Raw genomic sequence first — 21,533 nt, 5'->3', positions numbered from 1 at the left:
GCCAATCACAAAAAGATTTTCTTACCTCTTTTTAAAGCTTTATTTATTTATTTTGGGGGGCAGGGAGCAGAAGGAGACAGAAAAAGAGTTTTAAAAAGACTCTGTGCTGAGCACAGAGCCCAATGCAGGGCTTGATCTCACAACCCTGAGATCACAACCTGAGTTGAAACCAAGCGTCAGATGCTCAACCGACTGCACCACCCAGGTGCCCCAAGATTTTCTTACCTTTTAACTTCAACAGTATAACAGGGACATTTTGCTCAGGACTCTTTGCAACTTCGGCAGCTAGAGATAAGATCCTTGGATCTGTACCTGTTGGCTTCATTTCTTATATCACCTATATTTTAACAGAATCAGAAAGATAAAGGTCAAACAGCCCTAAAATATTTGCTCCCTAAATAATGTTTGAAAATCAGTTTCAATATAAGTAAAACTTTAGCTTTGCTTGCTTTGAGATGTGAAGGGTAGATTTTTCAACTTCTTCCTTACAGTAGACTCTGGTTTTTCTAATCAGAATACCTCTAAAAGAGCTAGAGACTCCTATAATTTACTGTGACAGCTACAGCACATATTATTTATCGTGCACTAAGACTCAGGAATAGTGCTAGGTGCTCCACATTCACTCTTCCTAATCTGCACAACAGTCCTGGGATAGAAATTACTTTTTTTTTTTTTTAATCATAAGAGAGACACTAAGTGCAGAAAAGAGCTAACAAAGGCCTGAGACAAGATTGGCCCCTGGCTGGTGCCTAGGAACTTGGATTTCAGAAGGGTTTCCACCATTCCCTATTAAGAGTGGCTCACTGTGCCTAAAGTGTTTGTGAAAACAATGTGGCTTATACAGAATGTCTGCTTTCCTTTCAGAAGTTTGAAATTCTGGCACTTGGTAGTAGAGGATACCTACATGACCTACATGACCATCTTTCAATAAAGACCTTTGTCACTGAGTCTCTAGTGAGCTTCTCTGGTAGACAGCACTTCAAAATGTCAGAACTCATTATAGGAAGAATTAAGTGTGTTCTATGTGAATCTACTGGGAGAAGATTCTTGGAAGTTTGCACCTGTTTTCCTCAGGATTTTGCCCCATTTGCCTTTTCTCTTTGATTTTGCTTTGTATCCTTTCACTGTAATAAATCACAGTCACGAATATGACTATATCCTAAGAACTGTGAGCCTTCTAAGTGAATCACTGAACCTGGGGTTGGTCTTGGGGATCCCCAACACACAACTCAGAAATGAAATGTAATTATAACAAAAGCTTGTTTATAAATAGCATAGTAAATAAAATCGATTATCTTAAAATTAAATAAAAAATGCATCCCAATTCAATTTGTTATAACCTTTCTTTATGAAGAAATTTTAAGGCATTCAAAGCTCAAAGATATCATTATTTAATAAAAAGTACAATCCTTATAATAAATACTTAGGTATTTATTATGAACTAAGCACAGCACTAAATGCTTTTATATTCATCATCTTATTTAATCCTCACAATAGGAGTATGAGGTAGAGCCTGTAATCATCTCATTTTACAGATAAGAAAAATAAAGCTTGAAGAAGAAACTTATCATAGTTCCACCAGCATATGGTGGAATCAGTATTCAAATCCAGATCAGTCTAACTCCAAAGTCTATGGTTTTAACTACAATGTTAATTATATCCCCTTCCATGTAAAATAGTAAAAAACACAAAATGTATTCCCAAATGACACACTTCTAACTCACTTATTTTTAGCTATTATTCTTCACCACTGGCACCACTGTCCTTTATACTGAAGACTTGGACATAATACAAGCACCGAAATGTCATCCCTTTAGGTAAAATATAAATCGTTAAAATACAAGTTTTCTGAAAATATTTCAAAGAAAGCCCACCACAACTCCTGGTGTCACTCCTGGCACATAATAGACATACAACTTTCCAAGAGAGTGGATAGTTATCTCACTTTTTCCAAGGGCTGCATTATGCTATGCTTCTTTTGTAAGAGTGCATCAAAATATATTTAAACCAAATGGGTGTTCAAAATGGGTGTTCCAATTTGTATTTCCACTAACAACATACAAGGGTGTTCATTTTAGTATGCCTTCACTAATACATTCTGTTATCTTTTATATTTCTGCTAGATGAAAAATGGTATCTTGTTTTAATTTGTATTGCTTTGATTATCAGACAAATTAGGCACATTTCATGTTCACTGGCCATTTCTTCTTTCATATATTTTCTATTCATATGCTTCAACAATTTTTACATTGGTTTATTCTTGTGTAGAAGCTTTCAGCTTTTCTTTTTTTTTTTTTTAAGATTTTATCCATTTATTTGATAGAGAGGGAACACAGTGAGAGAGGGAACACAAGCAGGGGGAGTGAGAGAGGGAGAAGCAGGCCTCCCGCTGAGCAGGGAGCCCCGGGACCCCAGGATCATGACCCGAGCCGAAGGCAGATGCTTAACAACTGAGCCACCCAGGCGCCCGCTTTCAGCTTTTCATACACGGATATGAACCCTTTACCTTTTATATTGGCTGTAAACAATTTCTTATTGTCTGTCATTTATTAAGTTTGATTATAGTGTCTCTACCACAGTTTTACAATTTTCATGTACTCAAGTATAACAATCTTTTAGTCTATGACATCTACCTTGGTGACATTCTTAGAAAGGTCCTCCCTACCCTAAAAGCTAAAATATAGTCTCTTAATTTTTTCTGGTGTTTTTATGGTTTGTTTTAGTGCTATCTTCATTCACTTATATCTTTATATTTTCTTTTTTTGTTTGTTTTTACACACACATTTAAGTTGTGAGTGGTGTAAGATAGAAACCTAACTATATTTTTTTAAGTTAGACGAGGTTATAGATTTATAGAAAAGAACAAATGCATACAGCTATCATAAATTTCTCAAGTAATATGTCATGAATAGATATAAACAAAGCAATCTGAAATGTCACTTGGGTACATTTTTGAACTCTATTTAGTTCATTAATCTGATTTTTTTTTAAATTCCTGGGTTAGTACAACCTGGTTCATTTTAATACAAGTTTGGTGAAAATTCACACCAGTAAGTTTCATGACAATAAAATTCATACCATCCTTGGTTGCTGCCTTCTTATCTCTGATTCACTGCCATATTCTCAGAGGCTAGACCAGTGCCTTAACTGATACCTGGTAGGTACTTAATAAATATATGTTGAAACAAGGAATAAAAGCACAAACTTTGGGCATTTTAAAACTCAATTTCTTGACTACCTGCTTTCTTCTTTATTCAGTATGGAAACCTCAGATTTCTAATTAGAAGTCTTTTTAAAGTAAAATAGGCTTAAAACACTGTTGTTGCCCTCTGGTTAACATAATAAAACACCCTCAAAACATTATCATCATCACCAAACACGTGTGTAGGGCACTATGTTAGATGCATTGGTCATAAGAATTTTATATGGGACAGAGTCCCTGTTGTTCATGTTCTGGTTGGGAAAGAAAAAGTATACACACACATATATACATACATGTAAAATAAAATAATTATATAAAATACTTTAAGTGCCAAATAAATGACACAGATGATAAGAAAACAGACCACAGAATCAGAGGAGTGGGCTTCTCTGAACAAGTTTTCTTATCTGTAAAGTAAACAAAATAGCAATTCCTACTTTCCAGAATAATTCAAGATTTAGAAAAGAAAGCAGAAACCAAGGATGGTTCTAAAACGTTGCGGGACAATAGAGTTATACATCAATAATGATAACCATTTGGAGAGATTTTACTATGTGCTGTGAATTGTTTTAAATCCTTTCATGTATTAATTCAATTAACCCTTTCAACAACTCTAAGGAATAAGCACTATTATTTTTCCCCCAATTTTAACGATGAGCATTCTTTAACTTGCATGAAGCCACACTGTAAAGTACGAAGCTGGGGTTGAAATACAAAAATTCTGGCTCCAGGGGCGCCTGGGTGGCTCAGTTGGTTGAGCGGCTGCCTTCGGCTCAGGTCATGATCCTGGAGTCCCGGGATCGAGTCCCACATCGGGCTCCCTGCTCAGCAGTGAGTCTGCTTCTCCCTCTGACCCTCTTCCCTCTCGTGCTCTCTATCTCTCAGTCTCTCTCAAATAAATAAATAAAATCTTTAAAAAAAAAAAAAAAAAAAAAAAAAAAAAAAAAATTCTGGCTCCAGAACCTGAGCACTTAACTACCACACAAAACAGTCTTAATACTCCTGAAAAAAAGTAGAATTTAGACAAGGAGATAGATTAAGGGAGACATATTCATGTACTTGCCGAAAACAATAAACCAACAAATGTGGCTAAAGAAAGCATGGGGGTAGAGTTGGATTACATACTTACCCTGAAAAACAACCACCCATGACGACAACCATCTGTAAACTTTCTGTTGGATGCTTCTCCTCTAATACAACACTTCCCTCATCTTTACCATGAAACTCATGAATTCTTGATAGAAAAAAAAAGACAATTATTTTTCAATTATTACCCTGTTGCCACAGCAAGAACCCGGGCCTTGATCCTTTGGGAATTTCGTCTTCCTGCCCGTGCCGTTACTGCCTCCAAGGATCACTGTGAAGGAAATAAATAAAAGAAGGCTACCTAATGCAGTCTGGTTGCAACTGATCCGAAACACCGTAATTCCTAACTCCGAATCTTTTTTTCCCCCTTCCTCGCCGTCCCCTGTCCCGGTCCTAATACCACCGGGAACTTCCTCTGGAAAAGATCAGAGGGCGATTGCCGAGGTAACGGCGTCGCCTACAGTGAGGTCCAAGGTCCGAATCTCTGAGGCCGCGGGCTCCTTCGCTCCGGATTCTAGACCCAGATTCGGCGGTACGAGGCCTTGGGCAAGACACCGGGCCTTGTGCCCCGCTCCCGCCTCTCCCCGGGCCTCAGTTTCCACTACAAATCTCCACAGAAAGGGCGCTGATCCTCCCGTTAGGAGCTCCTACGAGCCGGGGCGCTTGGCCCAGAAACCCTATGGCCCTGGCTTCCAGGCACCCCGAGATTCTCTCCTTCCTCAGTCGCCACCTCAGGTGGGTTACCTCATCCTCTCCGCATCCTCCTCCAGGTGATCCTGCTCCCACCAAGCCCCTCAACTGCGCAGCCTTCCCGGGGCGGCGTGCGTCGCAACGCGGGAAGGGGCCTGGAGGCGGAACCAGGATTCTCGGAGCCAGGGGGCGGGGCGCCCCTCTCCAGGCAACCAATAAGCACGCGAGAGGCGCCCGGGGGGCCGCGCGCGTCAGGCGCGGGGCGGAGTCTGCTGGCTGCCTGGGCCACAGCAAGTGCAGCTGCTTAAGGATGAGGTGGCAGATGGGAGTGAGCGCAGGTGGCCAAGGCAAAGTCACAGCTGGAGAATAATGATGAATGGAGCAGCGGGACCCTCGCACATGGACCGTCGCGAGCGGGTTCTCAAGTTAGGCGAGAGTTTCGAGAAGCAGCCGCGCTGCGCCTTCCACACTGTACGATGTGAGTGAGAACGATCCCCGGGAGAAAGGGGGAGCTCTGGATATGGGGGTGTGGAGGCACAAACCTCTCAGAGTTGTGTTCCCACAAACCCCCTTACTCTGCTGGAGAATGGAGTGCCCAGCGCTATCCATTGACCTGCCTGGAGTCCCGGGGGTTTCGTGGAAGGAGCCGGAGTTGAGCAGGTGTGGGTAAACCCTGGGCGGAGAGATTCAAGTGAGCAGAAAGGGAAACTTTGTGGAGGAGATCTACAGGGGTGACTGTGGAGACAGACATAACTGGTAGGTGATGCGGAGATGGATAGGAAAATAGTAAGGTGACAGATGGGAAGGTGCAAAAGACCGAACTATTACGCAGGGGAAAGGGAATGCCTTGAGGCTGGTAGGGAAATATTGCCTCTTTTCTTCACTTTTTCTGTCTCTGTCTGATGAGAGTTCTTGTTTAGTGTGTTCCTGAGTAGATATTCTGAACTATTCCAATAATTGTATCGGACCCCTGATTTCGTTCAGTTATCAAATACTGATTATCAAAGTACTGGAGGGTGTGTTATTCATTTGTTTAGAAAGATATTTACTTCCCTTTGATTTCTCCTTTTGATTGTCCTCTGGAACTAGTTTTGATAAATTTTTCCTCTGTTATGTTGGTGAGGTAGAAAAGGAGCTCTTTTACTTTAATGTTGGATGGTATAGATTCCAGGAAGGAAAATATAGCATATTATGATTTGGTATGTAAAACATTTCATTCTTTGCATAGTAGCCCTCAGAATTATAGAACGGAATGGAAACTAAGATCTTTGAATCATAACCTTTTATTTTTCTGTGGCAAAATTGTAAAGTAGGTATTTTTTCACTTCCTTTCCCCTGCCCTGTTCTTCCTTAGTGTCTCATCATTCTACCTTTCTCAGTCATCCTGTCCTTAGACTGTCCAGGGATCTTCATGGTTTTTATTCTGAACTTTTCCATGCTTCAATCAAAATACCCAATTAAAACTCAACATTCTCCAAAAGTTTAATTAAATTGTAGACGATCTAATTATAGTAACTTGGGGTAAAGTTATAAAGACCAATAGGTTTAACATTTTATAAAAGGGTTTTGTTAAGCAAGATTAACATCCAGTTGGTAGAATAAACAGGGGAGATATTTGTCAACAGAAGATCTTCAACAGGGTCCTTTGTTTTTTCTTTTTTTTTTTTTTCCACGACCCTGAGATCAAGACCCGAGCTGAGATCAAGAGTCGGCCACCTAACTGACTGAGCCACTCAGGCGCCCCTGTCCTTTGTCCTTTGTTTTTTCTGCTTTGCCATACTCTGTTGTCCAACATTAACCACAGTGAGACAGCTAATGAGTGCCAGTGAATTCTCTCCAGTCCCATTTTCCAAAAGTGTGATATAGCTTTTACCTGGTTTCTCCATGCCTTTCTCGCAAATAGTCTCTCCTCTCTCCCTTTTCAGATTTGCAGTAGCCTTTTAATAATTTTTCAAATCATAAGGTTTAAGATTATAAAAATTTGCTCTTTTGTTTCATTGTTATATTTTCATGTAACTTGGGTATTTATTCTCTTTTAAGGGCATGAACCCCAAATGAAGAGAATATAAAATAGCCTTTGAAAAGCTCTTTGCAGGTGCTTCAAAGCTTTTCATTCATAAAAGTTCTCAACATGCTGGAATTGTGCCTTTAGAGCTCAAGAATCAGTTGATCTAGCTACAAGAATGAAAAAAACAACAAAAATAAACAAAACAACCATAGGAATAACGACCACAAAAAACCCAGATGCTTGAATACACTCTTAGTGCTCTGGAAGACATAAGAAAAGATTTTAGCCTCAGTTTTATTCTTGTTGAAGCAGGCAGAATCTTTCTAGATTTATTTGAATAAAACCAATCATTATCCTTGAGCATAGGTTCATTTACCATATGATCCTCCCTCTTAAGGACTCAGAGTAAGGGATGGAAACTATAAAATAGGAATTCTTAATCTCAGGAAACAAACTGAGGGTTGCTGGAGTGGTGGGGGGGTGGGAGCCATAGACACTGGGGAGGGTATGTGCTCTGGTGAGCGCTGTGAATTGTGTAAGACTGTTGAATCACAGACCTGTACCTCTGAAACAAATAATACCTTATATGTTAAAAAAAAAAAGAAGAAGATAGTAGTAAGGGAAAAATGAAGGGGGGGAATTGGAGGGGGAGACGAACCATGAGAGACTATGGACTCTGAGAAACAAACTGAGGATTCTAGAGGGGAGGGGGATGGGGTGGTGGGTTAGCTTAGTGATGGGTATTAAAGAGGGCACGTATTGAATGGAGCACTGGGTGTTATATGCAAACAATGAATCATGGAACACTACATCAAAAACTAATGATGTAATATATGGTGATTAACATAACATAATAATAAAAAAATTGAAAAAATAAAAAAATAAAATGAAGTGAGTTTTATAAACTTTAAATAAATAAATAAAAAATAAAAAAACTATTAAAAACAAAAAACAGGAAATCTTACTTTAGTTCAGGTGGACCTAATATATAACAAACACTCAGTTGAGTCAGTATAATCTGGGAGAAAGTAATATTCTATGTTTATGTACAGGGGTAATTATGCCTGTTTAATATGCTGAGGCTTTGGACAAAACTGGATGTGAATTCTGGCCTCCACCACCTATGTATGTAATGTAACTTTTGGAACATTCTCTAAACTCTCAGCCTCAGTTTTCTTATATGTAAATGGTAATAATATCTACACTTCAGAGATTTTTAAGGATTAAATAAGATTGCATAAACAACCTAGCACAGTATTTGGTGCATGGCAGAAAATAAATAGTAGTCACTATTATTCTTGAAGGGTTATATTCATGTGTGTATGAAGAATGCCGATGAATGTAATTAAACTTTCAAAAGCATTTATCAGGGCTTAGCAATAAAGCCTATCAAAGATAAAGTCTGGCATGTGGTAGGGAAGACATGGGATGTTCTATAAATGATAAGCTAAATGTTTAGCAGCAGATACGTCACTGGGTGGAAGAGTTTGAGTAACAGGACGCGCTAGAATAAATTTTGAATTTGGGCTAGTACTAATTTTACAATGTATGGCTAGATAAGGAACTAGACATTGAAATTCCCAAGTTTGTAAATGACACTACTTTTTGCTGACACTAAATGATGAACTCATGGGCAGTGACTACAGGAAGATTGAGCCTTCAAGTGGAGCCACTCCCCAAAAAGTGGTTGTTAAGCTTTGGTGTGAGCAAACATTAGAAGGTACGCTAATGAAAATGGGATTAAAATTATATTTACAATGAATGTTCTCTGATCACTGTGGTATATTGGAAAGGGTATGGGTTTTGGAGTTAGTTGAATTAGTTCATATCCCAGGAAGTAAATTTATGACAGTAACTGTGATTCTGTTATGAAGATACAGACATTATGTGACACTACAGCTGAAATAGTCAGAAAAATGATCAGCATTGACTGAAAAAGCATTAAGTGCAAAGTAGGAAATGTTTTTCTACTCTATATGTAATATAAGTAATTGTACTGTAAAGAAGAAAATAACATAGGGGCACCTGGGTGTCTCAGTTGGTTACGCGTTGGACTCTTGATTTCGGCTCAGGTCATGATCATGAGATCAAGCCCTGCCCCTGCATCAGGCAGTCTGCCGGAGATTTTCTTTCTCTCCCTCTGCCTCTCCCACTGCACCCTCTCCCTCTCTCTTTCTCTCTAAAATATATAAATAAATCTTTGGGGAAAAAAAAAGAAATAATATAGATGAAGGAAATCTACAGAGAATAAATAAATGGTAACATTGGTGGTGAGTTTTCCAAACCAAGGAGAACTGAAAGAAAGAAACTATGTAGTCTGGAATAGCAACTTCGAAAATATATTTGACATTTGGAAGCATATGGAAAACATGGTATTACTCAACAAATTCTATAATTCTAGGTCAATACTTCGTTCCCTTGAAACTCAAAAGTTGTATACTTAAAAAAACTTGTTGTTTGAAGGCAAATAAAAGACAATATTTATATAACAATAAAAAGTAGAATTTATTCTAACAGCAAAATAATTAGAAGTGTAAATAGGTTCAGAATAGTTTTGATTTATTGATTATAAATTCATGATTATCATTAAGTACAGCTACAGATATTTTGAGTACATTTCTGTCTCTTATAGTTGTCCCATAGACATCTAGGCTTCAGGGACTTGTGAATCTCTTGAAATTATACAGTACTTGATATGTATGTTCATACATTCATTTTTTCTGTGGAGAGGATCTATAGCTGATCTATAATTTTCATCAGATTCCCATAGGGACTTATGACTATTCCTCATCTCCTAACAACCCCCCCATACATGAAAAAGTTAAGAACTGAATATAAGGCAAAAGGCTATATGTTTTGAGTGGATGGAGTATGTGGCTTGAGTTCCTGACTTGATTTTTTACTGGCTTCATTATTTTAGAGGAGTTCCTTATTGGTAAAATGTGGGTGCGAATCTTCAAAGAGTTGTGAAGATCAAAAGTGATGATATAAAGAAAAAGAATCCGTATTTAAACACTAATACAGAGGTTATAGATTAACAGCCTATTGGCTGAGTTTGACGTTAGAGATGCTTTGTTTGACCCACACAGTTGTTGTTTTATTTATTTTTTTTAAAGATTATTTATTTATTTATTTGAGAGAGAGAATGAGAGACAGAGCGGTCAGCGGGAGAAGCAGACTCCCCCTTCAGCAGGGAGCCCGATGCGGGCCTCGATTCCGGGATTCCAGGATCATGACCCGAGCCGAAGGCAGTTGCTCAACCAACTGAGCCACCCAGGCGCCCACAGTTGTTGTTTTAACATAAATTAGTTGTAGGGGCGCCTGGGTGGCTCAGTCGTTGAGCGTCTGCCTTCGGCTCGGGTCATGATCCCGGGGTCCTGGGATCGGGCGCCGCATCGGGCTCCCTGCTCCATGGGAAGCCTGCTTCTCCCTCTCCCACTCCCCATGCTTGTGTTCCCTCTTTTGCTGTGTCTCTCTCTGTCAAATAAATAAATAAAATAATAATTTAAAAAATCTGTAAAAAAATAAATTTGTTGTAAATATGTAAATATCAAGATATTTTATACAGAAATCTGGATTACCAGCTTCTCTTTCAAAAATCAGAAGATAAGCTGGCCAACCAAATCCATATTCCTCTTGGCAGCAGTTGGTTGTCTTCTTGAGATTGGGCTTATTCACTATGATTCCCCAGTGGTCTGCTTCACTGCCTTGGGTTACCTTTCTAGCCTCTTCTCTAAAGCATTATTTAGCTGTTGTTAAATGACAGTCATATCTCCCAGTATTGTCCTTTGTGTCACTGTCAGAAAAATATGGGAGATCAGAGAACCATGGTTTTACTCTAGGATGTCATTTCTGTTTTACCTATTTATCATAGAGAATTCTTTAATTCTCTATGTCAAATATTCTCTGTCAAATATTAAGTTATGTGTGCCCTCTATGAGAACAGAAATGTGCTAGTGAAAAGTACAAAAGAAATATGGCAGTTATCTACCCTAAAGAAACAAGTCTTGAAGTACAGATGAATCTGATCCTCAGGAAACAATTAGAAAACAAGCCTTTTGCACACAATTTAGCTGAAATAAGTTTATACTTAAAATAAGTTTGGAGGTAGTTCAGAGAAGGATAAACATATGAACCAGAGTCAATTACAAAGATCTCATATGTGCCCATTATATTAAAGGTATTATGCTAGGAGCCATAATTCAGGAGGAATTAAAGTATGAGGCATTATGATTTAAAAAATTACAGTCCAAAAGGGCATGCACAGGAAGACGTAAATAATGCCATGTCATTTATGTTAGGTTTTGATGAACAGTATGGTAAATGCTACAGAAGTGGACAAGAAAAAAGAGATTTTGAAAAGTAAGGAAAGGGCTCCACCCAGCGACTGCTTTAGGGAAGAGGAGACTTTGAAATAGGATCCACATTCTAAGAGCAAAAATACAGAGAAAAGCAGATGGATGGGCAAGCTGTAGGTACTTTGATAGTTTAGTTTTTTGTTGATTGAAAACTAGTTTGTCCTCTCAATAATAGAAAGAGATGGCTCTGAAAGATATTTTGGAAAAAAACATAGTGATTAGATGTGCGTGATAAAGAAGATTGAGGAATATTTACAGGAATACTTACACTGGTGAGCAGAACTTTGAAGGATAGTTAAAATTTAAAAGTTGGAGACACTTTAAGATGAACAACGGCTGTTACTGTGGGTACCCCCATAGACCATGATGATAAATTACTTATATTAAAATGTTTTAAGTGGTATTTACTTCATTTATTCTGTATGCATCCTTATAAAATGAAGTTTTCACTTTAGGGTTTCAAATGATATTTACTAGCTCAAATTGAACTTATCTTCTTTCTCCATCAATTTAGATATCAGTAAGACTGATATCAGGGGCACCTGGGTGGCTCAGGTGGTTAAGTGTCTGCCTTCAGCTCAGGTCATGATCCTGGGGTCCTGGAATGGAGCCCCCTGTGGGGCTCCCCACTCAGTGGGAAGTCTTCTCTCGCTCCCTGCCCTCCCCCCACTTGTGCGTGCACTCTCTCTCTCTCTCTCTCTCTCTCTCTCTCTCTCTCTAGTAAGTGAATAAAATCTTTAAAAAAAAGACTGATATCAAAGGTTGTTGGTTAACCTCTTATCTTTTTAGTCTACTAAATCTGTGGTTCCTTATTCTAGCTTTAGCAAATATTAATTGCATGATCTTGGGTAAGGGACTTAATTTCTTCCACCATCATTTGCCTTATCTGTAAGATAGGGATATTCACTACTTTAAGAATTTTTGTGAGTCTTTGAGATAAAAGTAATTAGGAAAAATTTTTAAATAATTATATAAGTAATTATATAAGTTATAGCTGTTATTATTATTTTACTTTTGTATCGTGGATACAAAAAGTAAAATATTATTTTTTGTAGTCTCTTGGATTTTCCTGTCTTCTGCTTTCTACTTTCTTTCTGTGATACTCAAGGCTCAATTCTGATTTGTTTTCTTCAATATCGTTGTCTTTTAATCAAATGATATTAATTAACACTTCTCTAGAACTTCTTTCAAGCATCTAAAACTTAACACCTAAATTATTTTTTATCTTTCTCATTACCTTACTGCTAATAACAAACTCCCCAGTTTATTTTTTCTTTATCCTCAGTGGTACTACCTAAGGATATACCGTAAATCAAATTCTTTCACATTTTTCATATTGCTTATGTTATTTTTTTAATCTGTTTCTTAAAATCTAGAAATAAGCATTAAGGTTTTAAGAGATACTGCATGTATTCAGTTTTAAATTAAGGCAGCATAAAGAATAAATCATATTATAAAGAATACTTAGTGTGAATTGTTTATATTCATATGTGCTTAAGGAACTTAAGAATGGATTTCATAAAATAAGAATGGATTTCATTTCTTTTCTTAGAGTCGTTATAAGAATTATTATTATTTTTTAAGATTTTGTTTATTTATTTGACAGAGAGAGAGGCAGGGGGAGTGGGAGAGGGAGAGGCAGGCTTCCCGCTGAGCAGGGAGCCCGATGTAGGGCTCCATCCCAGATCCCTGGGATCATGACCTGAGCTGAAGGCAGATGCTTAACCAACTGAGCCACCCAGGTGTCCCTAGTCATTATAAGAATTAAATACGAAATGTTAAGCAGGACGCCTGGCAGGAAGTAAGTATTCCATAAATGTTAGCCATTATAATTATCAGTGGGAAGCAGAGCCAGCTTTTGTTTATTGACAGAAGATGATTTGATGAGCACTGGAAGATTCTCTTTTCCCAAGATCTACCTATTATAGTTCCCTAAATTCTAATAAATGTTCAGTACTTTGGATTTAGACTTTTTGTATTTGGCTTCTCTGTTAATATAAAGATCACTCTCGTGGGGTAGGGATAATTGGGAGAGGCCTTTCAGGGATTGATAATGTTCTATTTCTTGATCTGGTTGCTGATTACATATGTGTCACTTTTGAAAATTCGTCAAGCTTATGATAAATGTTCTAGTTTGCATGTATGCTATATTTTAATAAAGAGATAACCTGGAAAAATATATATTACCTGAGGAATTCTATATCAGAATTATCAGTCATTGATATGAATTGATGTGAAGTTTTTAAATTTTTTATTAACATATAATGTATTATTTGTTTTAGGGGTACAGGTCTGTGATTCATCAGTCTTACACAATTCACAGTGATGTGAATTATTTTTAAGTGGCTTTCATATCTTAGAGGTTTTTAAGCTTGTTCAGCATGTGAAATATCTGAGCACCCTAAATTCCTTCTGGGTAATATATTTTAATAACATTTGAATTATGATTTAACTCAAAATTAAAACCTATTTTAAGTTCTTCTGAAGTTGCAGATTTGGTTAAATTTACATATCCTTTAATGGTAGGATTCATGAAAAACTCAAACTATTAAACTCAATGATTGCTGTTTCTTAAGTTTTCCCATGAATATGTATTTGCCACGTATTCATTAATTATGTACTCTGCTAGGACAGCCAGCAAGTGATAGTAGACACCCAAGGTGGTTTTAGAAAAATTACGGGAAAGACTGAAAATTGAAAACATTCTACTAATACCAGTTTTTAGCAAACTGTGAAAACACTGACATTATGTATTTTTTAGCAGTGGAACATCTTAGTCTAGTTTATCTTGACCTAAACAGGATTCGGAGGGAGCATGGTTTGAGGAATACTATTTTAGAGTTTAGTTGTTTCTTTTTTTCTCAGAATTATACATACAGAAATAAATTGGGTTGGATTTTATATGTAATATGAAGACTGTTCTAAACCATTTTAATTACTGGCTGTTGCAAAATGATTTACCCCCTGAAACATGATCATATTTTTGATATCCAGGTACCCGGCTATTGTTCCATTTTATAAAAATCCGTATCTGTCTCTATTTTTAGATGATTTCAAACCTGCTTCTATTGACACTTCCTGCGAAGGAGAGCTTGAAGTCGGCAAAGGTGAACAGGTGACAATAACTCTGCCAAATATAAAAGTGAGTATTTGTATGTATTTAGACTGAAAGTATCTTTTTGCAGGATTTCTACTAAATTTAAATGAAAATAATTACACAATTTGTATAGTAATATTTAAAGTAATTAACCAATACAACAAAGCAAAAACCCTTATATTAAGCTATTTTAGGTAAAACAATCTGAAAATACTTTTTAAAAATACTTTGATCTATTTGATAAGTTTCAAGAACTATCATTTCAAATGATCTGAAACACTTAGAGGTCTAAACATATGCTTATTAATTAGTATTATGAGGCAGATTTTGTACCCTGAACTAAGAATAATAGCATATTCCCAGCCTTCTAGTCCTAATCTGTTATAGCAGAAGGACACACAGATGTCTAATGCTATACATTAGAGCATGTACAAAATTCTGTGCAAGCACATTAGTGGAATCAAATACTCTGCTTGGTAGAATCTTGAAAGGCTTCACAAGGCAGATGGTATTTGAGCTGAGCCTTAAAGGACAAGTAGAATTTCATCAGGCAGAAAGGGAGTAGACTATTCTAGGCAAAGAAACAGTATGTAAAAGGCTCTAATAGAGAAAAACAAGAAGTTTGTGGAATAAATGAATTAATGTAGTAAATAAATAACAGAATTATGAAAATTGATTGATAATAGAGTCTGTAAAGGTAGATTGGGATCAGACTGTGAAAAATATATTATCTTCTAATGTAGAATTTTGACTTTATTCCATAGGTATTAGAGTACCATTAGAGGTTTTTAAGCAGAGTAGTAACATGATCAAATTTGTGCTTTTAGAGTGATTTTAGCAATGGTTTGGGGAATGGTTTAGAAAAGAGGCTAGGTCAGGGAGGCTTTAACCAAAGTTTTGTACATTTAAAAATTTCTGGGTTTTTCCAAGTAACACTGTCAAATACTATTTACATAAATAGACAAATTACTTGTTGCTCTAGTTTTCTCAGTTTTTGAGTTAGAAGTTTCTTTGCATTCAGCTTGTTTCTTTTTTTTCTTTTATGCTGACTTGATCTATACTCAGAACACAAAGACTGTAACTTTATATTTTAACATACCGAGAAAGCACCGGACTGAGATTTTTTTCTTTGTTTTGTTTAATTTTTTTAACAGAAATGATTTTGTGCCAAGTCATCAACATTCTCTTGTATGCATTTATGAGATGATTTGTTGTGATTAGAGGTAGAGCAAGCAAGCTCTCTATCCTCTAGTCTTCTAGTCTTATTTTTATCAGTCCAACACTATTTATTGAGTCCAACACTTATATTTATCAGTCCCCCACTGTTATGTCAGACTTTATCAGTTGCTGCCTCTGAAAGTTTTCCTAAGGTTAATTAAATTTGTGGGGGAGACTTCTCATTTGCTCCCTTACAAACTGAAGGAAATGAACAACCAATTCAGTGTGAGACATGTGGATGAATAAACTTCTGTATTACTCTTTATGAAAAGCTGGCATCTCTAAAATAGTTTGGAAATTTAGTACCCACAAATCTAAGGCTTTTTTGCTTTATGATGTTTATTAAAGAAAAACCTAAAACATCCCCTTAATTCTAAAAGTTATTGAAAAGCCTTAAGTTGATAACAGGTACCACCAGCCTGCTCTCAGATTATAGGATTATTGATCAGTGATGATTGGTTTGCAAAAAAACTTTAGCTGGGTTTTTCTTTGCCATGTACAATTTTCTTTTCTCAAATTAACAATCCTTCCATCCTCATACCTTGCACGCTCTTCTATTACAAGCATATGGGAATTCCTACATTTACTAATAAAACTTTCTCATTCACACATATCCTTTTTTAAGCAAGAGTTACCATCCACTATGTGTTTGGGTTTGATCTCAATTGAAATATCTCTTTAGGGAATGACAAGTATAGAAGGAAGTCTTCAAGCCTTCAAATTGTAAATTTCTAAAACAACAAAGAAATAATTTGGGAAGAAGTAACATCCCCTCAACCAGGCCACCAGAGATATATCCAAAAAGAATATGTCTCAATATTTGTGTGTGTATATGTGTGTATGAGAAAGAGAAACAGACAGATGGGCCATATATACATGTACCTTCTGTGTGGTAACTCCTATGCCAGGTAGCTATTGGGAATACAGCAGAAGACTAGACATGGTCAGTGTCCCAAAAAATATTACCATTTAATGAGGAAGACAGGAAATAACTGATTATAATATAGAAATATAAGGACTGTCACAGAGGTATACACAGAATATTACAGAAGTGCAGAAGAGAACTCAGTGGAGAGAGAAGAGATCCCAGGGTATGCTGTGTTGAAGAAGAGTTGAAGTTACCCAGGTAAAAGAAAGAGAAGACATTTTAGGCAGAGAAAAGAAAAAGACATGGGCTAAGACAAGGCAACAAAAAAGTCTGTTACATTTGAAGAACTATAATGTAAGCCACTGTGGCTAGATCAGAAGGAGTCCACTAGGGACATAGTGGGAGATGGAAAGGTATTTAGGAATCAGTTAAAAAAAGGGCCTAATGTGTAATGCAAAAGAATTTATCTTTTTATAGTGTAATTTATCCTATAACCCTTTTAGACAGCTGAATGAAAGAGAACAGTTAAAATTACCAGCTTTCTACAGCAAATATTTTTTTTCTGCTGGCCATTCAGTCCTGGAACAATTGTGATTAACAATAGAAATTACCTTCTCAAATACAGTTTGTGGGTTTTCTTCCCTTAAGTAAAGAACTTCTTTAACAAGTAGGAGGTTTACATTTCTTCAGAGTTCTTAATTTTGTGGAAATCTAATGATTGTTAGTTTGAGGCATTTAGATTCTCTCTTTATGAACTTGCTTTCATCATCTGGATAAAAATGACTAGAAGCTGGAAGTCATCCTATAAAATAGAACTTTTATTATACTATACTTTTTTTTACGTTATGTTAGTCACCATACAGTACATCATTAGTTTTTGGTGTAGTGTTCCATGATTCATTGTTTGTGCTCCATGCAATACGTGCCCTCCTTAATACCCATCACCAGGCTAACACATCCCTCCCCACCCCCATTATTATACTATACTTTTAAGAATATTTTAAGTTTCTGGCAGTTCCTTCATTGGGTAGATTTTCTAATTTTCATTCTTCTGGATTTTCTTTGGTAGTACCAAGTAAAAGAACCTAATAAAAATGAAGGTTGTTAAGTTGATTAATATTGGACATTTACAAATCTCTCTTCCTTACAAATAATTCTCTATAGTTGACTATTATAAAATTTCAAAATGTTAAATTTTGAAGGGAAAAGACTTAATTAACTATTATGATTTGTCATTGGTGCTGTCCAAGTTTGGCATTCTTTAGTGCTGTCTCTATCTTGAGGAGTACTTTTGTGGGACTTAATGAAATAGTCCACTGGAAACTTCCAACTACTACTAACTTACTATTATGCAGGAAATGCATCTCTAATGGTTGCTTATGACTTTTGCCCCCAAACACTGGACTTGTGAAAATTCTATATGTCAGATGTACTACTATGCCACTAAACCACCCTCTTGGGCAACATCCCTTCCAGAATGAACCTGGTTTGATTTTGTCCACTGAGTATTTAGCTCAAATAAGAGAATAGCCCACCACATGCTTGGGACCTCAGCTTATTTTAGGACTGGTTCTATTTTAGCATCCTATTACAGTTATATTTTTTAATGAATTGTATCTTTTATCATATATATCTTTTAATCCCTTTTTTTAAGCTTAAATACTATCTTGTCTAACATTAATATTGCCACCTTTGCTTTCTTTTGATTTGCATGTTCATGGAATCTCAGTGTCTGTTTCTTTTATTTAGCTGACAGTTTAAGTATATCTTTTGTTAACAGAATATTGTTGGGTTTTTTTTATTAATTTATTTTTTAAAGAGAGAGAGAGAGAGAGAGCACATGAGCAGGGGTCGGGACAGAAGGAGAGGAAAAGAGAGAATCCCGAGCAGACTCCACACTGAGCATGGAGCCTGATGTGGGGCTCAATCTCACAATCCTGAGATCATGAACCTGAGATCATGACCTGAGCCAAAACCAAGAGTCGGGTGCTCAACCAACTGAGCCACCCAGGTGCCCCTATTCTGTTTTATTTTTAAACCCGTTCAACACTTTCTGTTTTTATTAAGAGAATTCTATCCACATTTAGTTCAAAGCCGATGTACTTGATTTTTATATCTATCATCTTTAGTATATTTGTTATTTTAATTTTTCTCTCATTTGTATTTTATTAGTTTCATTAAGCATCTCTTCTTTCCTTTCTTTTTTCCCCCTCCTATCTGGGAGTACAATTGTGCTTTTCCCTTCCATTACTGATTAATTTTCTTTCCTGGTATTCATAATCAGGCATGATCAGATTGCCCTGTCAGTAGATGGGGGACAAAACTGGAAGGAGAGTAGGTCAGAGGATAATAGGAACCTAGGTGAGATGATGATTGGGTTCTGAAGTTGGGTAATAGCAGTAAATATGGAGATGATTGGATGTATTCAGTAGTTTTTGTTTATTTGTTTTGAGGATTGAATGAATTTAGTGTTGTACATACAGAACACTTGGAACAGTGTCTAGAGCTCTATAGATGTTCACATATGTTTATATAAGACAGTTTTTTTTTTAAGATTTTATTTATTTATTCAACAGAGAGAGAGACAGCGAGAACAGGAACAGAAGCAGGGGGAGTGGGAGAGGGAGAAGCAGGCTTCCCGCAGAGCAGGGAGCCAGATGCGGGGCTCGATCCCAGGACCCTGGGATCATGACCTGAGCCGAAGGCAGACGTCCAACGCCTGAGCCACCCAGGCGCCCCTATAAGACAGTTTTTTAAAAGGTAATTCCAGGGGTACCTGGGTGGCTCAGTTGGTTGAGCATCAGACTCTTGATTTCAGCTCAGGTCATGATCTCAGGGTCCTGAGATCCAGTCCCATGCTGGGTTCCATGGTGGGCATGGAGCTTGCTTAGGATTCTCTCTTCCTCTCCCTCTGCCCCTCCCCTGCTCGCACGTGCTGTCACATGCTCTCAATAAATAAATAAATAAATGGTCATTCTTCTATTTAGAGGCCTCCAAATGCTTCTCATGACTTGCAGAAAAAATCTCAAATCCTTCCCACGGCCAGCAAGACCCTTCAGGATATAACCCTCATCCATCTGCCCAAGCTCATCTCCCTTTCCCACACCCCTTCCCTCTCACTTCATCTGTCTAGCCTCAGATCCTTTGTATTTGCTGTTCCTTTTTCCTGGAGCCCTCTACCCCCAGGTCTATGGTGGCTGAGTCCTCCTTATCTTTCAGGCTGCCTCTAATTTAAATTTCATTTGCTCACAATAGTTATTTAGTCATATGCTTAGGAGTTTCCAGGTACTTTAATATTTTAATACCCCTTTTTTTGGGGTATGGAATAAGGGAGTAGGCAGTAATTAAAGTTTAAAATAGGAATGGTGCTCAATTTAATAAGGAAAAAAACTTTATTTTTTAAAACTTTTTCAAAGTGTGGAAGGCAGGTGTATGAAAACCTTATTTAACTTGTTACTTAGAATCAAAATGTTCATATTGCTCATATTCAATATCCATTTAGTATCTTTGAAGGGTTTGGTACTTTAGGTGCTAGGAACAAGAAAAGAAATTATGATCCTGTCCTTTATTCTTTAGGAACTCAAAGTACAATAATGTATCATAATTTTAAGACCTATTTTAAGTAGGAATACAAATATCTTTAAGAATAATATTGCACAAATCTCTTATCAACTGTAATTTGAGTCCTTGGATTGCTATTTAGGGGTATCTTACTCATTTCTTCCTCTATTCCTTATATTTGCTGTAAACTGATAGTTATATCTGAAGGTTTGATAAGAGTTAGATTCTGTGTGTGTGTGTGTGTGTGTGTGTGTGTGTGTGTGTGTGTGTGTGTTTAGGCAAGAATACTTTATAGGTGATGCTGCTTACTTTCTTTTATATCACATCATGAAGGATTTGTCTGGTTGTCCCACTTTTAATGATGCTAAAATTAATTAGTGAGGTTTAGTGTAATAGGTGATCTGAATAGGGAAGCACCTCTTTAAGAAAATACCAGTTTAAAAAACTAAACTTCTGAAGGAAGAAGAAGATGCGTAGGAAATATGATTCAGGGCTTCTGTTCCCTTATCTGTAAAATGTGTTGGCTGTATTAAAATTGAATACAAATTGCCTGTTGTAGACCAATGAAACAAATTTTAGGGCAAGTACTTCCTCTATTCCCCTTCCTCAATGATAGCAGGTTTGAGACCTCAGCTTTGCTTCATCTCTGTCTTTTTTATTACGAATCCCTGTTGTCTGAGTAATAAACTTAAGAAGTTAGGTGACTTGAAGTATAACATAGATTGAGAAACAGAAGATCTCAAAGGCCCTCCCAACTGAATTTCTGTGATAAATTTCAAGTAATGATAATTAACTTTTTAAACAGGGTTCAACTCCACCAGTAAGTGTTTTCAGAGGTTCAAAGAAACCTTACTTAAAGGAATGCATTTTAATTATTAACCATGACACTGGAGAATGCCGACTAGAAAAACTCAGCAGCAACATCACTGTAAAAAAAACAAGGTATGTGGTTAATGAAATAAATTGCTTTATCAACAAATAAATTGCTAAGGAAATGTCAGTGAAAGAAATTATTGGATTAAGTCACATTATTATACAAGAATTATTTCTGTCTGGTACAAAAATGTTTTAATCTTTTTCCAAGTTTAAATTTGGTAGAGATCCTTAGCCAAAAGCTTTTATCACTTCGTCCTATGATACATAAAAGCTTTTTATTTCTGAATGTTTTCTGTATGTGTAGGTATACCTTTTATTCTATTGTAGATGCTTTCATAGAATTGGACTGAAAAGAGCCATTATACACTCTCCAAAACAATTTCATCTTCATTAGTGAAAATTTATTGAGCACCTAGAATATGTAAGACACTAGAAAAAGGAAAGTTTCTTATACAAATACTAAACCTCAAAATGTCTGCATTTTAATCGGATTAACAGATCATTCCATTTAAAAAGTCAGTAAGAGTATAGCCATCTCAAATTTTTGTTTGCAAATAGGTGGGGCATTA

General features: G+C 36.7%; 2 protein-coding genes across 4 annotated transcripts in view; one reads left to right on the top strand and one right to left on the bottom strand.

Moving 5' to 3' along the window:
- The window catches only part of IQCB1 (IQ motif containing B1), a 53,392-nt gene extending 48,235 nt beyond the window's left edge, over nucleotides 1–5,157 (bottom strand). Inside the window, exons 1-3 of one of the 3 annotated variants that reach the window (XM_027587476.2) lie at nucleotides 5,033–5,157; nucleotides 4,332–4,559; nucleotides 226–337 (exon numbers count right to left, since the gene is read on the bottom strand). In XM_027587476.2, the coding sequence (XP_027443277.1) occupies nucleotides 226–325 (100 nt within the window). In that variant the 5' untranslated portion in view covers nucleotides 326–337; nucleotides 4,332–4,559; nucleotides 5,033–5,157. Of the gene's footprint in view, nucleotides 1–225; nucleotides 338–4,331; nucleotides 4,560–4,589; nucleotides 4,731–5,032 lie in introns of those variants that run through there. The other 2 variants (XM_027587475.2, XM_027587477.2) reach the window with 2 other exon arrangements.
- A 111-nt stretch (nucleotides 5,158–5,268) lies between these two features.
- Nucleotides 5,269–21,533, top strand: part of EAF2 (ELL associated factor 2) — a 41,014-nt gene continuing 24,749 nt past the window's right edge. Inside the window, exons 1-3 of the mRNA XM_027585574.1 lie at nucleotides 5,269–5,456; nucleotides 14,392–14,486; nucleotides 20,894–21,030. Of these exons, the coding sequence (XP_027441375.1) occupies nucleotides 5,348–5,456; nucleotides 14,392–14,486; nucleotides 20,894–21,030 (341 nt within the window). The 5' untranslated portion in view covers nucleotides 5,269–5,347. The remainder of the gene's footprint in view (nucleotides 5,457–14,391; nucleotides 14,487–20,893; nucleotides 21,031–21,533) is intronic.

Source organism: Zalophus californianus, chromosome 1 (assembly GCF_009762305.2).
Source record: "Zalophus californianus isolate mZalCal1 chromosome 1, mZalCal1.pri.v2, whole genome shotgun sequence".
Taxonomy (NCBI): Eukaryota; Metazoa; Chordata; class Mammalia; order Carnivora; family Otariidae; genus Zalophus; species Zalophus californianus.
This window is presented reverse-complemented; position numbering and strand designations above follow the sequence as displayed.